Source organism: Typha latifolia, chromosome 13 (assembly GCF_019914945.1).
Source record: "Typha latifolia isolate L0001 chromosome 13, TyphaL0001v2, whole genome shotgun sequence".
NCBI lineage: Eukaryota > Viridiplantae > Streptophyta > Magnoliopsida > Poales > Typhaceae > Typha > Typha latifolia.
In genome coordinates this window covers 9,636,555-9,658,733 of record NC_133098.1, presented here as the reverse complement: position 1 = coordinate 9,658,733, position 22,179 = coordinate 9,636,555, and the positions used below count along the sequence as shown (strand labels likewise).

General features: G+C 41.1%; 2 protein-coding genes across 2 annotated transcripts; one reads left to right on the top strand and one right to left on the bottom strand.

The window, feature by feature from the left end:
- Positions 1-181: 181 nt before the first annotated feature.
- Positions 182-8,057, bottom strand: LOC140799599 (probable mitochondrial adenine nucleotide transporter BTL1). The gene is made up of 5 exons (XM_073153978.1): positions 7,668-8,057; positions 5,066-5,160; positions 2,141-2,474; positions 899-1,136; positions 182-822 (listed from the first exon to the last, which is right to left on the bottom strand). Exons 1-5 carry the CDS (start codon positions 7,827-7,829, stop codon positions 572-574), a joined length of 1,080 nt encoding a protein of 359 aa, XP_073010079.1. The 5' UTR covers positions 7,830-8,057; the 3' UTR covers positions 182-571.
- An 8,115-nt stretch (positions 8,058-16,172) lies between these two features.
- LOC140800435 (RNA pseudouridine synthase 3, mitochondrial) lies at positions 16,173-21,211 on the top strand. The gene is made up of 9 exons (XM_073155234.1): positions 16,173-16,664; positions 17,417-17,488; positions 17,639-17,797; positions 17,959-18,006; positions 18,090-18,170; positions 18,301-18,417; positions 18,980-19,081; positions 19,499-19,657; positions 20,702-21,211. The coding sequence occupies exons 1-9, from the start codon at positions 16,308-16,310 to the stop codon at positions 21,074-21,076; spliced, it is 1,470 nt and encodes a 489-aa protein (XP_073011335.1). The 5' UTR covers positions 16,173-16,307; the 3' UTR covers positions 21,077-21,211.
- The last annotated feature ends 968 nt before the right edge of the window (positions 21,212-22,179 follow it).

Below are 22,179 nucleotides of genomic sequence, written 5' to 3'. Positions count from 1 at the left end.
GGAAATAGGAGAATTCTTGTTTTAATTGGAAGAAAGTTTATCCTCTTAAATCTCTATCTTAGATCCATGAAGTTTGTCTAATTAATTAGACAAAGTTTGTAGATCAATTAGTTATGGCCCCTGTTGTTCTCAATATGTAGATCAATAGAATGAAATATATATATATCTGAATGTTTAACAATGATGAAATAGAGTCATTCATAATATAAATATGCCATTCTTGCTACACCATAGGAAGGCCTTTTGGCAAATAATATATCATCTCAAGTACAACAATCTTGAAATAAAGGTCAGCAACTAATGAGCATTCAACTAAGAAGCAATAATTTTTTTTTTCCAACAATCATCTGTTAATCCTCTTGATACTGTCAGCACTTGCAAAGGAAGTTTCGAGGAATTTCCCAGGTAATTCCACTCAGTAACCATTCCTTTTCGTCGATGTGCTCTCCAACAATTATCTTTAGTATGGGTGGGAATTTAGGAAAAAAAAAACTGGAATCCCCCCATAATTAAAAGGCAGCAGTGGAATCACCAAATAGAGATGTTGAAAGTTCATCTTTCTCTTTATGTGCTAAAGATAAGGTTTGTTAACCAATAGAATATCCTTCCAGAATTCATAGAACATCCATGTGATGCCCGACGAAGGCATGACCTTCAGACAGCTAGCACCCCACCCTCTGTAGAGGCCCAACAGTCCCTCCTCACGCACAACCTCTGATAAGGCCGCAGCCATGTGAGCTGGCTGCCTTCCTTGTAGGGCTCCGACCATCAACCGCTTCCTCGCCACTTCCAACGGGAAGCTGATGGTGCTTGCAGTAAAACCTGAAGATGATGGGATAAATGAGAAGAAACACTAGACGGCAAAAAAATTGGAACCCTATTCTTCTCCAAACTTCACCTGAGAGAGCTCCGACGACCAGCAGCTCTGCACGGTTCAACGACTTCTTCTTCTTTGCCTGGCAGTAAGTACTCTTAATTGTTTCATACATGAAATAGTAGCATGTACTGTAAGGAAGCATGCCAATTAGCGTTGGACAAAGGCCAGCATATAAACCACCAATGCCATCTTCCCTGTATATCTTGCTGAAAGCAAGGCTGATACTGGGATAGGCCTCTCGATTTACAGTCAAGCGATCCTGTAATAAATGCAGCAGATATGGGTCAGGGCAATTGTTTGCATGAAGAAAATTATAAGACAAAGAAAGGGTCGCCAGTTCAACTACGGTTGTAATAGTCATTGTTGAGTGAGCCGTCAAAAGTCAAAAGTCGATTATTTCGCAAGATAGCAATTCTTTTTCCCATTTAGGTACTCAGAACTCAGAAGGAATGGAACAAAATAAAATTAGAATCAAGAGATGAGCGCTGAACTAGTGACTGCAGATAACTTTCCCTCCCAACCTCAATTTGTTCAGTTGGCCATGAAGCGACATGAATCTCATCATATTGTATTCTCATTGCAATGTATGCCAGTACTTTCAAAAGAAGTCAACGGTACTTATTTTGGCTGTATAAGTTAGATTTCAAGCAACAGATGTGATGTTTGTTGTATCATCAAAGTAGAGTTAGTGTTAGCTGCGTTCAGATCTAACTGAACTAACTAAACTATCATATTAAGGTTAAGGACTTGCATCCAATTCATGATCTATAGATGTGTGGGTTCTGCTCAATTTAGCTCTCTAGAATCAGGTTTGTCCATGTCATGAATAAGTGATTGGCCAGTTAGGAACAAGAATAAGCCATTAATTAGGACTCAATAAAACCAGAACGCTTGTGGCAATTCTCTGCACAATTAGAGGCTAATTTATCAACCAATCAGTAGGCCAACATAAAATTGAGCTTTAGGAATCACCAGACGGGTCTTTTTGAAGTTCTTTAAAACTGTAGAGTGGACGAATCACAAATAGTTGAAGCATATAATATTTCTCTTCCATTTCCAGATAGACTATCAAAAACAGGTGAGACTTATTTCAGAGTTAGAGAGACCAGGAAGTAAAGAAACGACACTAAAGATATTCAGTTACCCATTCTGGTCAGGTAAGCTTTTTTATATAGTGTATATGGCCACTTAATCTGTAGGAGCGATAGGAGGGACAAACATATAACCAGTATCAAGGGTAAGTAGATCAAGACCATTGCTTACCTTGAGAACCTCAAGAGGGTGGCACATGAGTGTGCTCACAATTCCAGCAGCTGCTCCACCAACAGCAACTGGAGAAACCCATGAAAAGTGTAGGTCTATATTGACATGACCAATCTGAAGCCTTGGGCACCCATTATCTTTCCATTCCTCCTGTGCTGATGCTACAGCTCGTTTGACACACTCAAATGTGCCTAGCTCAATTGCCTGAGTTGGAATTATCCGGAGCATGTTGATGGTGTTTCCAGCCCAAAGCCCTTGCCAACCGTGCTCTTCAATGATTTGAACAAAACTACCACTGATGTGTTTAGATCCAACTCCGACTACCATTCTTGTCCTGCAGTCAAGATGGCAAACATAATTAGATGCTATTCTGTTCAAGTACTAAAATATGCGCTATAATGATCTAAAGATCTGAAAGATGCTCAAAACGTCAAGTTCATAATCCTTAAAACACAAACCAGAATACACAAAATTAGAAAAGAAATCAGAACTTTCTTTCCATCCCCTTTCAGGTATTTAAAACAGTCTTGAAGTTGAAGATCAAAGGAAAAACGCTGTTAAGGTTAAATCAAGTATACCTGCAGATTTAAGGATTTCTAGACCATGAACAACTGCTTAGATTTTTCAGATTATTCTATATACTTTACGTGTTGGCGGTCCATAAAAACTTCACTTTGAACTTTCTTGCTCCAGAGATGAGGAGGGCCTTTTGGAAATATCTTGTTCTTGGTTTCTTTAATTTTCTTGATAATCCAGATGTTGCGGAAAGATACTCTTCTCCACAATTTCTCTCAACAGCTTAACTGCTGCAGGTAATTTTTAACAATACAAAAGTGGTATTTTGAAGCCCCATGCTCACTTTGACATGATCGTTTAGGTTTTAATACTCCAATGCATATACCTAGTTGAATTAACAAGTGGAAAATCTAAACATGAGCCTAGACCAATTAATTAGTGTGTTTGAAACCCAGTCAACTAAAACTTGAATGTATCCTAAACATAGAAAGAACTGAATTGTTAGATTTTGCACAATGACAAGCTGAAACTAAAGAAAACAGGTTTTACTAGAACTTGCAGACCAGAGTTAAAATAACGGGTAAAAACTAAAAAATTCATATAAGACCACATAGAGAGCAGGTCGCATATATGAATTGATAGCATATAGAGGCAAAACTGAAGATCCGGTAAAAAAAATCCAACTCCTTGATGCAGGAGCATAAAGGCCAATGGCATATTTTAGACTAGAGAGTTGATAATTGATCTCTAGGTGTCTTTATTGAGTTAAGTCCAGTTAGGGTTAAGTTTATTGGGGTTAAATTCCTATTTTAGTCACACATTTGGTATATTTATATGCATTTTTGTATCTTTTGTATTTGGGTTTGTTATAGGCTCAATTGAAGGCCTTTTGGATCAATAAGTTAGCATTTGGTCAGATTTTATTGGTACTTAAAAGATCGGTCTATTTTGCCTAGTTCAACAAGGAACTTTAATCTCTTTAGGATTTTCTTCTCCACCCCTTATTGAAAAACGGGATGGAGGTATTTTTTACCGATAGCTGTAATTTTTTGTTTTTTTTTTGAAGAAATAAAGAAAGAGATATTCTCTTTTTTCATCACTATGCGTGAAGCGTAGATTTGTGTGATGTCATACCCTTCAGTGTGATTCCACTGAGAAAAAGTGAGTCTAGTAATTATCCTTTCCATTTAATCCATCTTTTCTTCTTCTTTCTTCTCTTTCTTCCTTATTATTTATCTTTCTGCTCTACATATCCTTTCTCTAAGTTTTTCTTTCTCTACTGTTCTTTTATTGTTTTGATTTATTTGCTGCTTTTCCATCTGCAATCTATATATTTTTCCATCTTGGATATTTTTCCTTGAATCCGTCTCTTTCCCTGTATTTATCCTACATTTGTTTGGTATCAGAGCTATACCATCCTATATTCCTATATCAGTTTGATATTGTAGCTATAGTGTCCTGATAAAACTTGCTAATATAACTTTTGACATTATACATGCTAATTGTAGCTATACCATCCTGCATCCTCCATCTCTTGGACATTATACAAGCTAATAGAACTTCTGACAGCGGTTAAAGGTAATGATTTACCAAGAAATCAGGGAATGTCCTACATCAGTTTGATATGCTAGCTATATCGTCCCTTAGAAGGCTAAGATCCCGTGGACTGCCCTTCTTGGTGGGTTATGCAGTCAGATTAAAGATAATGATTTACCAAGAAAAGAAATCATGATAATCTTAACTCTAAATGGAAGAACAAGATAGAGAAAGAGAGGGCAACGAAAGAAAAAGAAATTCATGGATATGAGCAATTTCTTGTAAACATACATTTCCTAAATTCACTACTTCATTGAACTTCCTCTAGACTGGTATATGGGTAGAATTATTCATGAGGCAGCATCAAGTGCTTTATTGTAGTGCAAGAATTTTCTTCGAGTACCATTTTCCAACCTATCATATGAATATTATGGATGTTCCCTACCACAACCACAGAATCCTAGCAAGAAGTCATTTCATCTATTTTCCCAAGTGAACAAAGTATACCAGATTACCAGCACACTGCATATTTATTGGCTTACATTTTTTCAACGGAGAAGAGACAGAAATCAAATAGTAATAAGATATAAAACAGTCAGCAAAGGACTGGAATTTTCATGTCCCCAAGTGACCATTCAAAATTGTCGTTCTAACAAGGACCAAATACATAAGCAAAAAAGCAACAAAAAAAAAAAAAAAACCAAAAGAATCATCTCATATCTGATCCAGGATAACATAGAAATCAAGTTTGTCACAGAATGCTCATCTAGTTACTTATAAAATATACTCTCATCTAAGGTGCTCTCGTAGAAGGTGACTAACAATAACGAAGCAATATTTAGCACATATATACCGAAGATAAAAATATCGAACCTGATAGTCTCTAGAGGAGCAAGAACAGCTTTAGTCATGGCACCAGCTAATGCCCCACTGACGAACTCTCCTACTTCTCTGGTGCTAAAGAAGTTCTGCAGCATATCAAACATCTTACACCATAAGTAGTATGCAAATAGAATAACATGTAAAACTGTCTAACTTATATAAACACTTCCTCACAGTTTTGTATGAAGATCACCGCCATATCTAATGCAAAAGCTACCATGATATAGATACAACTAAACAAAGTATTCAATAGGGAAACAATTTGGACTTCTCGAAATACTTAATAATATACCCATCAACCAAAAAATACCATATAGATCTCATTGAGCCATAGTTACATTTAATGCATAATAATAATAATTCAAAAGATACCATAAGGCTTTTGTATGTTTTAATGCTAGCTATACTAGAAGTTGACAACAAACAGCAAAGATAAGGAAAACAAGGTACCAGTGATACTCCAGAATATCAAACATTGAAAATTTGGGATTAAAAAAAAGAATGAGAGGACTAAATTGAATTTTTATAAACTTAAATCAGTGACCTATATAGAATACCATGCACAAGCCCTGCAATTTGACAGGAATGGACATATCTAGCAAGAAAAAGAATGAGAAAGACAATTCTATGATGTCACAGTAGTCGGATCAATAAGATTGGTTATCACAAATGCAACTTACTAAGCCATTTTTTAAGCACGGAGATAAAAAGAGTATAGAAAAAGAATTTGAAAGAAGAATGCACTAAGAAAGCACAAACTTGGTTCAGAAAGGAATCAATGGAAAACCAATTAATAAGAGTAAGTAAATTAGGAAAAAGTTATTTTGTCATGAGTCCAGCTCTTATTTAAGATAGCTGCAAAACAGAATCTGGGTATACCAACATAGCATTAACATGAGACAGAAATGGTTCATTCATATGTTTTTCCAAAATATAGCGGGAAAGCTTGGGCATTTATACAAGTCATGAGGCTGCACGGATATTTGAGAAATTTCTACAACCAGCAATCAACCTGGTGTCATCACTCAAAAGTTTGTTCAAAGTTCCAGCATTGATTGAAATCAAACAAGAGAGCAGTCTGTACCACATAAGGTCAGTTAGCCAGAAGAGTAATTATTTTATTAGTCATAAATCTAAATTTAGGCCCTTGAAAGGAGAAAAGTTCTCCAAAAGTAACTCTAGACATTTGAAAGAATCTAAACGAAAAGGAGAAAGAGCTTCTCATGTATATAACTTTCTTCTTTGGTTTCCAACGGACATTTACCGATATACGCCAAAGAGCCAAATAAGACACAACCCTGTTTGACAGACAAGCTAGTGGTTGAAAACTGAAAGTCTTTGACGACTATCATATATGCTGAATCAAAATACTCATCAGATGAGACATCCAAAGCCAGACAAGTCTGTCTGAGAAATAAAAGGCCACGGAAATATAAATTTCAGATAATGTCTACGTAAGGTATTGTCATCAATGCAATTGCAAGTTTGCAACTATCAAAAAGTATATTCAACTGGACTTCTTGTAGTGGAATACGAGAAAAGACCATGAAACAAATAATTTATCATCTGCAGTGAATATAAAAAGGAGTGTCATTTCAACTGTTCCAAGGTGTCATCAGACCCATGTGATTCTATCATAGTTGGCAAAAGATCACAAAACAAGAACTATAATTGGCAATGATATGATGCACATTAGGTGGGAAAACCGTTTCCCGGATAGAACTATGCAAGTCATCATGATCCAAGTAGTTGCAACTTGTAACTGCTAGAATCTAGAATCTTGTTGCAGAGAGCACAAAAGGTTAAATAAATAACTTCTTGTAGCTTTCACAGCAAGTGACATGTATCCGAAGAAGAAAAATGCTCGTTGGAAGAGTGCTATACTAGGTACATAAGATGTGACCATGCCATCTGCTTCATATCAAATTCAATACTAAAACCCAAAATGCACAAACTCTCTCAGCGGACAAAGTTGAAGAATATGAAAGGATGATTAAATGGAAATACCCATCTAGTATCATATCGAATAGAACAGTTAAAAAATCAACAGTAACACAGAACAATGCTATAAAATCAGGTACTATACAAGTGTCATCAGATCCCCATCATCTTTCAAAATATTATGAGACAAATATAATGCGCAGAAGGAGAATCGAACGGATGGGCTATACACAGAAGCTTCCAGATCAAAAACTATTTAAAAAAATATATATATCATTTTTAACACAGTGAACAAGTAAAAGAGACATAAAAGGGATCAAAAGCAGAAGAGATCACAACCGCAAATGCTCTCAACTTTACCACAGAGAAAGTAAGAGATGCCAAGTTAAAGACACCCATATGGGAAGAGCACACAAACTCTGATAAACACGCAGAGGAACAAAGGAATCCACTTTGATACATAGAAAAAATATATAATGGCAGGAAAAAATATATAAGACCCAAAAGACAAGAACCAACAAAGAACAGAACAAAGTTAAAAAAAAAAAAAAGAAGAGAGAAAGGTATCAGCTTTAACACAGAGAACAACTATAGTGGTAAAAAAACGGAAGAGTAGAACTAAACAAGAGCTACCAAGATGAGGAAGACGCACCCTAATGGCTCCGCCGACATCTGGGACCCGGACCCGGAGCTCGACGGCCTGGGCGGCGTCCTTGTCGATGTCGAGCTCCTCCTTGGGCACCGCCATCTCGAGCCCGTACGCATCCCCCAACACCCACTTCTTCTTCTGCCGCGCTTCCGACTCCAAATCCATCGTATCTCTCGTAGTGCGACGCAAATCTCTATTTTGGGGACAAAATATAATGAGGAAATCCAAAGAAAACGGAAAAAGATAGAACTTTTTTAGTAAACTTCGGAGGTTGAAACTACTCGAAAACGTGAGTAAAAACTACGCTCTTGTTTTCTTTGGATGGATTCTTGAGATATTTCTCTCCTCTTTTTGGTAAAGATTTCTTATTTTAATGACTTGTTTGTTTCTCCTGTTATCTTGATTAAAAATTGGAAAGAATTAGATTGGGGTACTTTTCCCAAGATAATGGACTGTGGGGCCCGCTTGAGATAAAACAAACCAAGATAATTTTAAGAAATAAACACCCTACATTTTATTTATTTTATAATTTACACTCCTCTTTCAGACTTTTTATAATTTACACCCTTCGTTAATTTAAACTCGTACCAACAAAAAAAATATTTTATTATAATATATGAATACAAATATAAGGAAAAATAGTAGTGATGGTATTTTAATAATTTAATCAATATCAATTAGTCAAAATAACGTCAGAATGTTAAATAAAAATTATAGAAAAAAAATAAGAGATTAAATTATAAAATCATCAAAGACGGAGTGTAAATCACAAAATATGTAAAACATAGGATGTGATTTGTAAAACAACTTCGGAGGCGCAAGCCTCTTAGGATTATAGTTAGAATTAGGGTTTTTGTTTTGATAGTTTAAGAGATTATAGACTAATGATAGGCTAGATAAAAAGGTCAACAATATTATACCATATTCTCTCTTTTTTTTATTAATAATAAAAACCTAACATAACCCATAGATAAATTGATCAAAATTTATGGAACTCTAAATACCATAATTACATGGATAAATTAACAAATCTATTGATAAATACACATAAATTAAATGCTAATACAAGAATCAACAAATACTGGCACATTAGTCCATAAATATTAGGTCATTGGGGCATGTAGAAAAGAAAATTGTTACCTACTAGTTGTAACGATGAGGATGAGTATGACTCCCTCGTCTACTAGCACTAACTAGATTATTTAATAAATAATACAAACGGAATTAAAAATTTTAAATTAAACTTTTATATGATAAAATTAAAATATTAAAAAGTTAAATAGTTTATTTAGAGCTAGGCTCCAAATTCTTGGATGATGATCTAAATATGAAGCTCCATTTTAGTTGGCTTCATATTTGGAGCCACAATTGGATCTCTTTTGAAGCTCGTTTGGAGTTAATCTAATAATAAGAAGAGTATCAAAACTATTTAGTGAATTAGTAAATTCTATTAAATAAAATTATTATTTATATTTAGTTGCTAAAAATTGAGTTAAATAAAATGACTTATTTTAATAAAATAACTCTTTTGTTTCCAAAAAGGAAGTTAACAAGAGAAAGCAAAGTTATTTTTGATAGATAAAAAAATTACTTCTTTAATTTAGAAAATTCTTAAAAGTAAGTATTTTCTTCTTTCACTTTCTAACAACTAGGCCTAATCATCGGGCGAGCCGGACTTACCGGGCCAATCAGGCTAGCTACTGTGTTCATCAGCCGGCCTGCGAGTGGCTTGAGCCGAATCGAGTTCGAGTTAAGTTCAGGTCGGGCTAGAATAGTTTAGCCCGTTACCGCCTGTTGACCCGTGAGAGAGCGGGTAATTTTTAGCTATTTTTAGAATTCTTTTACCGCTAGTATTTTTTTAAAATATTTCTATTCCTTTATTTTGTTAGAAAAAAAATGTTAAAAATATTTTAAACAATGTAGAGTATTGTACAGGGTAGGTTGGGCCGATCACCGATAGGAGAGTTAGGTTTAAAAAAAATATAAAACAATATAGAGTACTAAAATCCCGTTAGTTTTCATTGTAGCAATATGGGCGGGTTAGTTGCGTGCTGACGGACATTCGTACAGGCTGAATAGTTAGGTCGAAACGGGCGGGCTTCCAGATCGAGCTTTTGGGTTGGGCCAACGGATAGTCTTTTGAGCTGGTCATGGGCGGGGAAAAGGCTATCCCAAGCCGCCCATCGGTAGTTCGGGCTTTGGCCGGGCACCAACTAAACTCTCAAAAGCAATTCTACACATTCTTTGGCCGGAAGTCACCTTTTTTTTTTTTTTTGATTGCCAATGAGCTGTGACCAGCTATTTATTAATAGATTGTCGAAACGTAGCTGCGTCGACAGTGATGAGGTTACAGAGTTCTGGTGGAGCGTTGCTTGGCCGCTCAAAATAGCAATAGCCAGAGGCCACGCTTGCCCTAGCTGCTGCCCAGTCAACCACGGTATTAGCTTCTCTCCCTACGTGGGAGAGCCTCACTTCTACAAAATCTTTTGCAAGCTCAGCACACTCCTGCGCTAGATTGCGAACGCGCCAGGGACTGTGCTCAAACTGCTGCATGCACCTGATGGCCTCTGTGCAGTCCGTTTCAATCTCCAACCTGCTGCCTCTTCTCGCCACCTTCAGAGCCATTCTGATAACCTAGAGCTCGGTTTGTAGCGCCGAGTTGCCCGGGCACGGCTCCCATACCGCCTGGACTAGCTCTCCATCAGCAGTGCAAAAAATGGCCGCGGCACCTCCTTGATACGCGCCGGCTCTTAGTGCGCCGTCGGTGTTAGCTTTGATCCAACCCGGCTCCGGTGGTTCCCAGATCTTCCTCCTCTTCCTTGTCTTCGGAGTCTTCCCTTTGTTTATGAGCCTGTATTCCTCCGCCATCGCGACTGCTGATCGGACCACTACTAGCTCCGGCGTCCTCTTCTCTCCGAAAACCACTCCATTTCTGCTTTTCCAAAGGGACCACATCGTGCATGCAATCGTCCCTTTGATCCGGCAGTCATCCTCTTTGATTGTACTCCACTCTCTCGTGATCCATTCTTGATCTATCATCGCGGTCTCCACCCCTTCTCTGGTGCGCAGGATCTCCCACACCCCTCGGCTGTATCTACACGTAAACATGAGATGTTCGATCGTCTCGCGAAATAAACCGCACATAGCACATAATTTCTCTGAACCAACATGAATATAATGGAGATAAGCTCGCGTTGGGAGCCTACCCCACAGTAGTTTCCAACAGAAAACTCTGATCCTCGGAGCTACCGGTAGTCGCCATAGATTTCTCCACCCTTCCCAGAGGTGGTCGCTCTGAGGAAGTAGGGAGTGATATATGGCTTTAACAGATGGAGTTTCCCTTGGGTGCGGCCACCAGATCCATCTGTCCTCACTGGTGGCGGCACCCATGGGGAAGGTTGAGATCTTATAAGCCAAATCAGACCCTGCCTCCCTTACCAGTCTCGCCGTAGTCCATTGCTGGTCTTTGGTGATATCTACCCATTAGCACGTTCGCCAATTCCCTCGGCTGTCTGCACCACGGGATCTCGTGCAGCCATGGGTCATAGGTGGCTCTCGTGTCTTTACCATTCCCTATCATCACTCTGCAGCCCATTCTTAGCTGCTTGGCGGTTTTTGTTAGAGCCCGCCACATCCATGATGGGTTTTGGTTCTTCTTTAACTCCCACGAGTGCAGACACCCGTACTTGGCCTGCATGATTATGATCCATGGCGCCTACTCCCTGTTTAGCATTTTGAAAACCAGCTTTCCCAGATGGGCTGTTCTTGCATCTCTGAGTCGACGGACTCCGAGACCACCCTGCCGCTTGGCCAAGGTAACCTGATCCGAGTTCATCAGGTGGAGGCCGTGGCCGTCGTTGTTCTTCCACAGGAAATTCTGTGCTTTTTTGGTTATCTCCTCCAGTACCTCGTCCGGCACCCACGTGCTGCCCAGCTAGTATGCCGGGATCGCGAGCAGTGCAGCATTGATCAGGATTAGCTTGCCGGCTTGGGATAGGAGCGTCCCTTTCCAGCCAGCTAGCCTCTTGCCGATCCGCTCCACCAGCTCCTGCTGCTCTTTCACCTTCACTCTCCTCCCCGAGATAAGCACCCCGATGTATTTGAATGGCATGCCTGCCACCTTCAAGCCGAGTTGTACGCTGAGTTGTCTTCCTTCTTCTGCCCCGATCCTATTTGGCAGGTACAGCTCCGACTTGTTGTAGTTCACCCTCTGGTTTGTGATGTGCTCATACCGGCTCAGGCTCTCTAGGATGCTTTTAGCATTATCCTTTGAAGCCTCCGTCATGAGCAGAAGGTCATCTACATATAGCAGATGAGACAGATGCACATCCCTGACCCTATACCCTCTCAGTAGGCCTTGTTCTACCTTCTCATTGATGATCATCAATAGAACTTGCGTGACGATGATGAAAAGGTAGGGTGATAGCGGGTCTCCTTGTCTCAGACCACTCCTCGGCGTGATCCAATTGGTCGGGCACCCGTTGATCAGCAAGGCGAACCAGGGGGAAGCGATACACGCCTGCACCCAGTTGCACCACCGTGTAAGGAAGCCCATCCGCTGTAGCGCTCCTACCACCGCCTACCAGCTAACCCGATCATACGCCTTTTCCATATCCATTTTGATCATCATAATAGGGTTTCCTCCCTTATCTGCAGCCATTGAGTGAGCCACCTCCTAGGCTGCCAGCATGTTATCTTCTATACTTCGGCCAGCCACAAAGGCCGCTTGCTCCAGACCGATGATGTTGGACAGAACCATCTTTAGTCTGTTTACCATGACCTTAGCAATAACCTTGTATATGACATTGCACAGTGCAATGGGTCGGTAATCCGCCACCTTAATTGGATGCTCCTTCTTCGGAATCAGGGTTATGAAGGTGTCACCCCAAGCTTTTGGCATTTTTGGTGAAGAAGTGGCCAACTGCCTGGCAAAGGCTTCCGCCCATGGTGTCCCAGTATTTGGTATAGACTTCCGCTTGCATCCCGTCCGGGCCAGGGGCCTTGCCTCGCGATAGGCTCCACACCGCATCCTTGATCTCCTCCGCCGTCACAGGCCTCTCTAGGGCCAACGCTTCCTCGGTCGAAATGGTTGGTAGTGAGGGCCACTCATTTCTCCTAACGTCTTGCTCTTCCACTTCCCCCCATAGGCTTTGGTAGAAGGATGTGAAGATTTGGCTCACTTCATCAGGCTCCTGCACCCAGCTTTCCTCTTCACCCATGATACCTGAGATCCTGTTACGTTTTCTTCTCATGGTAGCCGAGATATGGAAGAATTTGGTGTTTCGGTCTCCTTCCTCCGTCCACCTAAGTCGGGATCTTTGCAGCCATTTGATATTGAGTTGTCTGTTAAGGGCGATTTTGCAGTTGTATAGGCTTCTCAAACTCTGCATGCCCTTCTCCGTCAGCAGGCCATTGGCATCTAGCTCTTCTAGATCTGCCAATTTGGTGTTTGTGTCTTTCAGCCACCTCTCCACACTCCCCACCGCCTCGCGGTTCCATCTGCTCAGGCTTCTTCTCAGCTCACTAAGTCGGTGGGAGAACGCATGCATTGGATTGCCCCCGGCGTGCCGCGTCCAGGTGTCTTTCACAATGTTCTGGCACTCCTCATATTCCATCCAGAGGAGCTCGAACCGGAATGGTCTCTTACTCCTAGTCGTGTCTGCCGGGACCTTGAGAAGCAGCGGCGCATGATCTGAAGCACCCCGGTCCAGATGCTGAACTTTGCAATCCGGGTGTTCGCTTACCCATTCCGTGTTGCCCAGGGCTCTATCAAGCCGGATCCAAATGCGGCGCATGCCTTTTTGGTTGTTACACCAAGTGAATGGGATGCCTTCATACCCTAGGTCGCACAACCCCGTCTCGTCCACGAACTTCGCAAAGGCCTTTCCCTTTGGCCCCAGGGATACCTCTCTGCTGCACCGCTTCTCCTGCAGGGAAAGGAAAGCATTAAAGTCTCCAATGATCGCCCACGGTATGTTGATGGCGGCCATGTTCTTCAGCTCCTCCCAGAGTTCTTGCTGACCTTCAAGGAGGGTGCTAGCATAAACTGTAGTCCAAATCCAAGTTTGTCCCGACGTGAGGGTAATAGTAAGGTGAGCAGCATATCTTGATACAGCTGCCACGTCTACCCACCCAAGCTCCTTGTTCCAGAGAACCAGGATGCCTCCCGAACGGCCTTGCGCAGGGATGGCAAACCACGCCCATCCTCTTCCAAGCTTCTTAGCCACCTGCTCCGCTTCCAACCAGCTGGTATGCGTTTCTAGCAAGGCTAGCATGTCCAGTTTATGATCCCGGATCATTACTCTACAACGGTCTAGTGCCTCTTTTTGCGGGCACCTCTGCAATTCCACGCTAAGGTTTTTAACATTGCTAAACCTTAAGGTATGGCGAGCCGGCAGTCTGTCAGTGAATCCGGCCTCTCTTAGAGGTGGGTATGTCATTTCCACCTCCGTTGGTATTCTCATTTGCGAGCACCAGCTCCATGTCCATCTCCCCGGGAGCTTCAGTTCCTTTGTTTGCCACCAGCGCCACATGTAGGTGTCTCTCATCTCCTTCCTTAACTTCCCCCTCCCGGTCTGCTAATAATAGGCACCGTTTAACTCTAGCCACCGTTTCCCCGTGTTTTCCCGGTGGGTTTGTTTGTTGCACTGAGGTAGGGGTGAAGCCGGCCGAGACTAGTCCATCTTGGACAAAATGAGCCGCATAGTCACTGGTGTTCCATCGCGCTCCTCCAAGTCTTCTGGCTGTTTTGACGTAGGCCGACCGTTGAGCCCGCTGGTCTCCCGAGCCCAGCAACACTGTTATCCCTTGGACAACAACAGTTCTTCCTTTCACCGCTCCTACACCTGTCGAGTTGCGATCTCCGCCGTCCAGATCCATCTCGTCTAGCATTAAATGATCGCCCTCGGTGTCGTCTTCGAGTTCCTCCATCCGTACTTCCTTCTGTTTCTCACCATTGGCTTGCTTACTTAACACGGGCCCCGCCGCTCGTTCTTTAATTACTACACCTCCTAACGTGATTGGCCTCGGATACGAGGCATCCTTCTTTGCTCTTTCTTCTCCTTGGTTAGACTCCGCCACCTTCTTCATCTTCTCTACGTACTCTTGGTCTGCATGGGAATCGTGCGGGCGACGTAGACGTCTTCCTGTGCCAAAACCATCATCCGTCTTCCTACTGGTGCTGGCCTGCTGATGGTCTTTGCCGTGCTTGCCTGCACTCCTTTCCTTGCCGTGGGCCATGTAGCTCTGTGGGAATTGATACTTTTCTCTAGGCTTTTTCTCCCCTTCTTTCTTTTTTCCTATGGTAGCCTAGTCTTTCCCATCCCCTACCGGGGTACGGTTTGCGTAACTGGTTCGTTTTCCTCTCTGGGTAGCCTGCCATCTCGGCTTCCTTTGGACGGTGCACCAAGGCCCATAATAAATGTTGTCTTCCTCCTTGACGTCCTTTTTCAGGTTAGGGTTTGTACTTTGCTGTTCGCCACCTCCCTCGCCGTCTTTCGTCGCCGGCGGCTCCACTCCTTGCTCTTTGGCTGTGAACCCGCACTCTTCCACCTTATGCCCTATCCTCCCACACTTAAAGCAGAATTTTGGGATGCTTTCATACAACACTCTTTGGTCAACTCTTTCTTCCTTTTGCCCAAGCCAAAGCGTCGTTTTCGGAGGTTTCTTTGAGGTCTACCTCGATGCACCCCAGGGCAAACCGCTTTCGGAGTGATCTAGGGTTGTTTCATCTACCCGTAAAGGTCTGCCAAAGAAGGCTGCAACTGGAATAAGTGCCTCCAGTTCCCAGTATTCCTGCGGCAGATTATGGAGCTGTATCCAAACCGGCGCTGTCGTGAACGCCTCCGGGGACGGCCGGAAGTTGTTACGCCATGGTATAAGGTTGAGAACTTGCCCTTGGATTGTCCACGGTCCGTTAATCAGCACATGGTCCAGATCCTCCGCCTTCTCGAATCTAAATACATAGTATCCCTCCGCCATGTCTGAGACTGAGAATCCTTCTATCCCCGCCCATAGCTTGGCTAACATAGTTTTCATCCAAGCCAGCGGTATACCCTTACCCAGGAATCTACCGAATAGTGATAGTTTCCACTATTTAGGCATTTCTCAAAGACCTCCGGGTCGATCACCACACTTGTCTTCCGGTGGTTGCGGAGTTTTGCCAAGATCTCATGGGGTATAGCTCCCGGTTTTTACCGGAGCTTTTCTGCTCTCTGCTGCTACGGAAGCCCAGGATCTGTTGGCCTCCCTAGGATTTCTTTTGCCCGCTGCAGACTACTTTGCTTCCTCCGGCTTCGACACCTTCGACGATGCTGCCCTCCTCTGGTGCACATCTTCTCCTCCCGTCGTCGTTGGTGGAGCCTCCATCTTCTCCTAGGCGGTACGATGAATATGGCCGGAAGTCACCTGGTCTCATAAGTAAATTGCCGGTCACCTACGTCGATATAATATTTATGCAGACCTAGAAGGATGAAAATCGAAAAAATGTACATACATAGATATGTACTTATACACACATAACACAAAGTAGCAATCGTGATATTTTTACGCCACTTAGCTTTCTCTCGTCCTCCTCCGCCTCCGCAGTCGAAACCGCGATAACCTGCCCGGTTCGCCACCGGACCGGATTCACCGCCGACCCGTATGCTCCTCCTCCGCCGCTTCTTTCCTCCTTCTCCATCTCCTCCTCATCCGCCGCCGCCTTTCCTAGCCACTCTCCGCTTTCTCTCGAGGCTCTCCCCGCCGCCGCCGGCACTGGTCGAGCCGGTCATACGCGTCTCCAACAACGTCGCCTACCTCGGGGTGCCCAAGGAGGGCCCCAAGCCACGTCAGCTCCTCTCTTTGCCCCCCTTCCCCTCCTCCTTGGCTACGAAGCCACTGCCGGGTCGGAAGAGGAACCCCACCAATTCCCCAAGGAGAGTGACGGCCATCTCGTGGGTCAAGCACTACTTTTCTGATATTCCTCAGGAAGTCGTGCAAAGCCACTTCAATAAGGGACTGGTGAGGCTTGAATACCTTGTTGATTTGCTTTTTTCTTCTATTTTATCGGAAAAGATTGGATTTTTATTTGATCTCAGGGTCGATTCTGTAATGGCTTTTTCTTATTTTCGTAGTAGAAGCGATTGGTGGCAAGAAGGTTTGATTTTGATGGATCTTGTCGCTTAACGACATAAGATCAAGCACCTTTCGAAGTTTATAATGCTGGAAGTTGTTCATTTCCAGTACAACTATGGTCTGATGAGTCTTGCCCACCTTGTTGATGTGTTTTTCCATGAAAAATATTGGAACTTTATTTGATTGGAAGCCAGTTTATCTCAATTCTTGGTGGATGCTGTTGTGGGTACTGGTGATTTTTTCTACTAGAAGGGAAAGATAGGAAAAAGAGAATCATACTTATATGGCTTTTGAGTACATAAGAGTAAGCACTAATTGCAATGTAAATCAGGAAGTCATCCAGAGCTTGCAACTTTAGTTTCCAGGAGCTTGCAACTCCATTCTGGACGATTATGCTTGTTTTACAGTTTCTTTTAGCTTTGATCTCTAATGTCCTAGGTTTGTCCCATACTTTACCTTTTATATATTTTCACTAGGATTGATAGAAGTTGTATGCATTAGGAGTACACGTAGAACTTACTGTTTTCTACCTCTGATGTGCAGGCATCTCAGGGCCTTATTTTGGTTATATAATAAAATTCTCTTATTCGTAGACATTTCAAAGTTTCTTTCATAATCTATTCTAATATATTATTCAGGTCTATGTGGAAGGCTCTACCCGTGATGATCCACCTGAGAAAAGTCATTACCAGGTGGATAAGTTAATTCAGGTATGGAGTTCTTTGCTTCCATTTAAACAGTTCGGCAGTAACAACCAATTTGCTGCATTGAGTATTAGACTGCCCTTACTCTTGTCGAATAGACAATCTTTCATGATGTTTTGAGGCAAATAAAATAGCAGCTTCTGATTCATTCTGCAGATTAAGCATAATCATGCAATGGAGCCTGGCATGAAAATTCACCTTCCTATATCCGTTGCTGAGACCAAGATAGCCAAGAGATATGATACTATACCAACTGCAACTTTGCATCCCAATGCAGATGAGATAGAATACATGCGAAGGCTTGTCATCCACAAGGCATAATTTCGCTTTCATCGATATAATGCCTCTACTTCACTTGATGATATTTCTTTTGTTGTGTTTCTTTTTTCTTTTTTCACTTCTACAGAGCTTTTGTTTCTCTCTTGCATACTGGGTGTATAAGAGCATATTTGTAATTGTATGACTTGAAATTTCAGGACTCTGCGATAATTGTGCTAAACAAGCCTCCAAAAGTTCCTGTTAAGGTTATAGTCTTCTTATTCTTCTCAAGCCTGCCAACATGGTTTTCTTGTTGTTGACCTTACGGGCATAATTCAATATCTTGCAGGGACACTTACCAGTTCATAACAGCATGGATGTGTTGGCAGCAGCAGCATTATCCTACGGCAATGAACAAGGGCCCAAGTTGGTGAGCTGTACAAATGCCATTCCTAAATATTTATAGTAAATTGTATATTGTTCCTCAATAGCATCTTTACAGCTTGGAATCTTAAGGGATAGTGTTCTAGGAATATTTGTTTATGTCATGTTAATATCAGGTCCATCGACTTGACAGAGAGAGCAGCGGTTTGCTGTTAATGGGAAGAACACGAGAGAGCTTTGGTAGACTTCACTGGCTGTTTACTAGCATAAATCTTGCAAAATCATCTTCTCAGGTACGCTTCATCATGTCTTCATGATCACTACAGAAAACCAATTTTCTTAATATCTCAAATTGAGGATATTGATGAAGTGCAATGAGGAAAGTCCTAATTTATTTTGCTTTTTTGGTTTCTTATACCAAAGAATATCAATCATCTTATTTCAACTCTGGAGGGATTGACTAGTAGATAAGAATTTAGTTGGCTATAACAGAGTTTAATCTCAGCTAGTTCATTCCTCTCAAAGAAAGAGCTAGACTACTAAGATAAATCTAGTACTTTGGTTGGTGCACTTTCTGAGATGAGATCTCTTTTTGTTTCCATGTCCATCTTTTATGTCCTGTTCATTTGCTATTCTAGGAAGCATTGATCCTTTCATCAACCCTAATTCATTTCTGTATAAGACCAATGCAATTTGTTGGTCTGCATTTCTCTTGTTACTCTTTGTATTGGAAGTGGAAGTTCAAAGGATGGGGTACCATAGATTGTTTTCACAATTCAATTACTTTGTCTTAGTCATGTATTTGTGTTAACGCTTCAACATAATTCTTGTTCTGGGTACTGACTGGTCATGCAGACATGGAATGATGCGTGTGAAGCAACTGTGCAGAGGTACTGGGCATTGGTAATAGGGACACCTCAAGAAAGAGAGGGTGTTATTTCTGCTCCACTATCAAAGGTATCTGACTTCCTTCTAATTTTCTTCCTACTTGACCATTCTGCACACAGAACACTTAATTTCTCCATTTAAAGATGCAATCCAGTTTTGGCTGCCTGTTTATATTCACTGTTACATCAAAGAGTTAGAGCATGTCGTACATGTATTAGAATATTACTTATCCATCATCATATCACATTCACATTCTGATCAACATCACCCTTTCCTTTTGTTCTCTAATGTAACTTAGAGTTTGTTACACAGCCCTTGAGTTCCGTAAAATCTTAAATACATGCTTGTTCTGTCATACCATGAGTAAATAAAGAATTCATGTATGCTCATCCTAAAGGACCATTATCAATAGAATAATGAAATAGCTCATGTCATTCAGGCTACATTTGGATATCATGGGTGTTGACATATAACATCCAATTGTAGGTTATTATTGATGATGGTAAAGGAGAAATGGTCATTTTGGCTCACCCTTCAGGCATTGATGGTTCTCAAGAAGCTGTAACAGAATATCGGGTGTTGGGACCCACCATTAATGGATGCTCATGGTTAGAACTGCGTCCACTTACTGGCCGGAAGCATCAGGTACCATTAATAACAGGAAGCATGCACAAGGATATGACATCATATTGATTCTCTGATACAGTGAAGTCATGACAAGGATAAAATACACCAGGAAACTATATAAGCATATGACATACATGTAGCAAATAATATGTACTTAAAATAATGTACTATATTTATCTTTTGTTTAATTTGTTTTTTTGTAGTAACCTGTAGTAGTTTATTGATTGTTTTGTAATAACTGTAGTAATGTAATAAGAAGGAAGATCTTCAATTACCACATCAAAAGCTAAACACTTATAATGAATTATCTAATATACACCAAATTTTGGTAGTTAAGATGTAGGAAAAAGGGTGTCACCAGCTCCCACCTACATGGGATATGGGGAGGGGAGATTATGTAGCCTTACCCATTTTTGAAGTGGCTAGCATCAGTTGCCCTTAATTAGGATGCAGAAGTAAGTAGGGAAATTTGATCTAAACTAATAACTGTTGCATTTCTCGTTTTCCTCTTAATTTGTAGATAAATCTTAGCCATTCATATACAGGAGCAAGGAACTGAAGAAGAAAACTTGATCCAAGTTATAAAGTTGCAATTCTGGTTCTCATTCAGACCTGTAAATCATGTCCCAGATATAGAATCTAAGGGCAGCGTTTATTATGAAGAAACTTCCCAAGCTAAGTTAAAAAAAAGGGTAGTAGTTTCCCTTACTTTGACATATCTTTTCAGGACATAATTTCCTCACTTGAAAATAACCAAGTAATACCCTGAAGTATCCTAGAAATATCAATTATATCTTTGAAGATTAGATATGTGAAGGATGTATCCATAAAGTATCGAACAATATGGTGCCTTTTATGGACTATGGACACACCTTAGTGTGGAAGTACCCATGCTTTATAGTTGCATACCTCTGTAATGCTCAGTATTGGATTAGCCTTTCTATCTTATTTGCCACATTTGATACCATAATGCACTACTAAACAGTTTTATATGTAGTTTGAGTATCTGAATCTGAGTGAACTTATTCTTGAGGGATTAATCTATTTCTGTTTTTCTTGCAGCTCCGAGTACATTGTGCTGAAGCTCTCGGCACCCCTATTGTTGGAGATTACAAGTATGGTTGGTTTGTCCACCAGAGATGGAAGCATATGCCAAGAGCAGATTATGAACCATGGAGTGGAGCCCCATACAAGCTGAGGAGGCCTGAGGGCTTGGAGGTTCAGAAGGGCAGTGTCTTGTCCAAGGTCCCTTTGCTGCACCTTCACTGCAGAGAAATGGTGATCCCTAACATTGCTAAGTTTCTTAGCAGCTCAGGTGAGTGGCATGATGAAGGCAATCCATGGTCCAAGGATAAGCCCGATCTATTGCGATTTGTAGCACCTATGCCCTCTCACATGAAAATAAGTTGGAATGTTATGTCATCATACTTAGTCTGATCATGGACAAAATCTTTATATTCATCATATCTCAAATTTATTGGGTAAATTATGGTAACACCCGACATTGTACAGATATTGTAGTTTGCATCTTCAGTCAATTTTTATAAACCAAGCTTTCTATTTTCCTGTTTATTCTCAGGATGCCCTTAGTTAATAATTTGCATTGCCTCCCCTGCCATTGACTTTCTTACATCCATTCTGAAGATGAACTAATGATAACAAATAACTAGTTTTATTCCAAGAAATGCTTTTGGTATGTGCCTGTCTTCTCCATTGCAGTGCTATGTTGTCTATAGTTGCTTTCATTTATGAAACTCTGGTTGAAGGTCAAGAAACTGCCATCATTCATTCACCTCAATCAACCACTCCTTTCATCAAGCCTGTCATCTTTGGTAGAAGATGTGAGAGGAGAAGTAACACAGTAGATACCAAATCATAAATTGCAAACTATGTACAAGAAAAAGAGACAAGCAAAATAATTCCTCAATTGGCATGAAATTTTCAAAGATTCCACAGCTTACTTCAAAAACCATTGCCCAACACACACAGAGAGCAATGTGAAGCTATCCATATTAGCCACCACTATCCCAGCCAAAGCCGAATAGAAGGGAAAGCAAGGGCAAATAATAGTACATTTTACATGAGTTTATTATTCCAAGCTTTTTATATGCCTTCTTAATGTTGATTTCAAACAACTAGTATCTTTTGCTATACCATAATCAAGGTACACAAGCCAAGATCCAGGAATAGACATTCTCTTACTGCAGATACCTCGACCATGATCACTGTATCATATTAGGGCTTAAGCTTCCATTCTCTTGTTGCTGATACCACTACCAAAAACAGAGTATTTCATTCTGCAAGGGCTTAGGGTCCAAAGGAATGTTGCCCGAAGGTGTGGAGCATGGCGAAGTTGCATAGAATAGTGGATTATGATAGAGTTTTAGTGGTATAAATATGTTGTTATCCTATAGTAAGACGGTATATTCTTCTTCATTGATTGAGACATTGTTGCTTTCTTCTGTAGACGTAGTCAAGTAACCGAACTGCACAGATGTATATGAGTTTTTTTTTTCCTTTTGATACATACTATATTATGC

Excerpts from the sequence above, each read along its gene's own strand:
- LOC140799599 (XM_073153978.1), bottom strand. The coding sequence starts at position 7,829 with ATGGATTTGGAGTCGGAAGCGCGGCAGAAGAAGAAGTGGGTGTTGGGG. Across the intron at positions 5,161-7,667 it reads ATGTCGGCGGAGCCATTAGG|AACTTCTTTAGCACCAGAGA; the intron begins GTGCGTCTTCCT and ends GATATGCTGCAG. Across the intron at positions 2,475-5,065 it reads GCTCCTCTAGAGACTATCAG|GACAAGAATGGTAGTCGGAG; the intron begins GTTCGATATTTT and ends TCTTGACTGCAG.
- LOC140800435 (XM_073155234.1), top strand. The coding sequence starts at position 16,308 with ATGCTCCTCCTCCGCCGCTTCTTTCCTCCTTCTCCATCTCCTCCTCAT. Across the intron at positions 18,007-18,089 it reads CTCCAAAAGTTCCTGTTAAG|GGACACTTACCAGTTCATAA; the intron begins GTTATAGTCTTC and ends AATATCTTGCAG. Across the intron at positions 18,171-18,300 it reads ATGAACAAGGGCCCAAGTTG|GTCCATCGACTTGACAGAGA; the intron begins GTGAGCTGTACA and ends TGTTAATATCAG.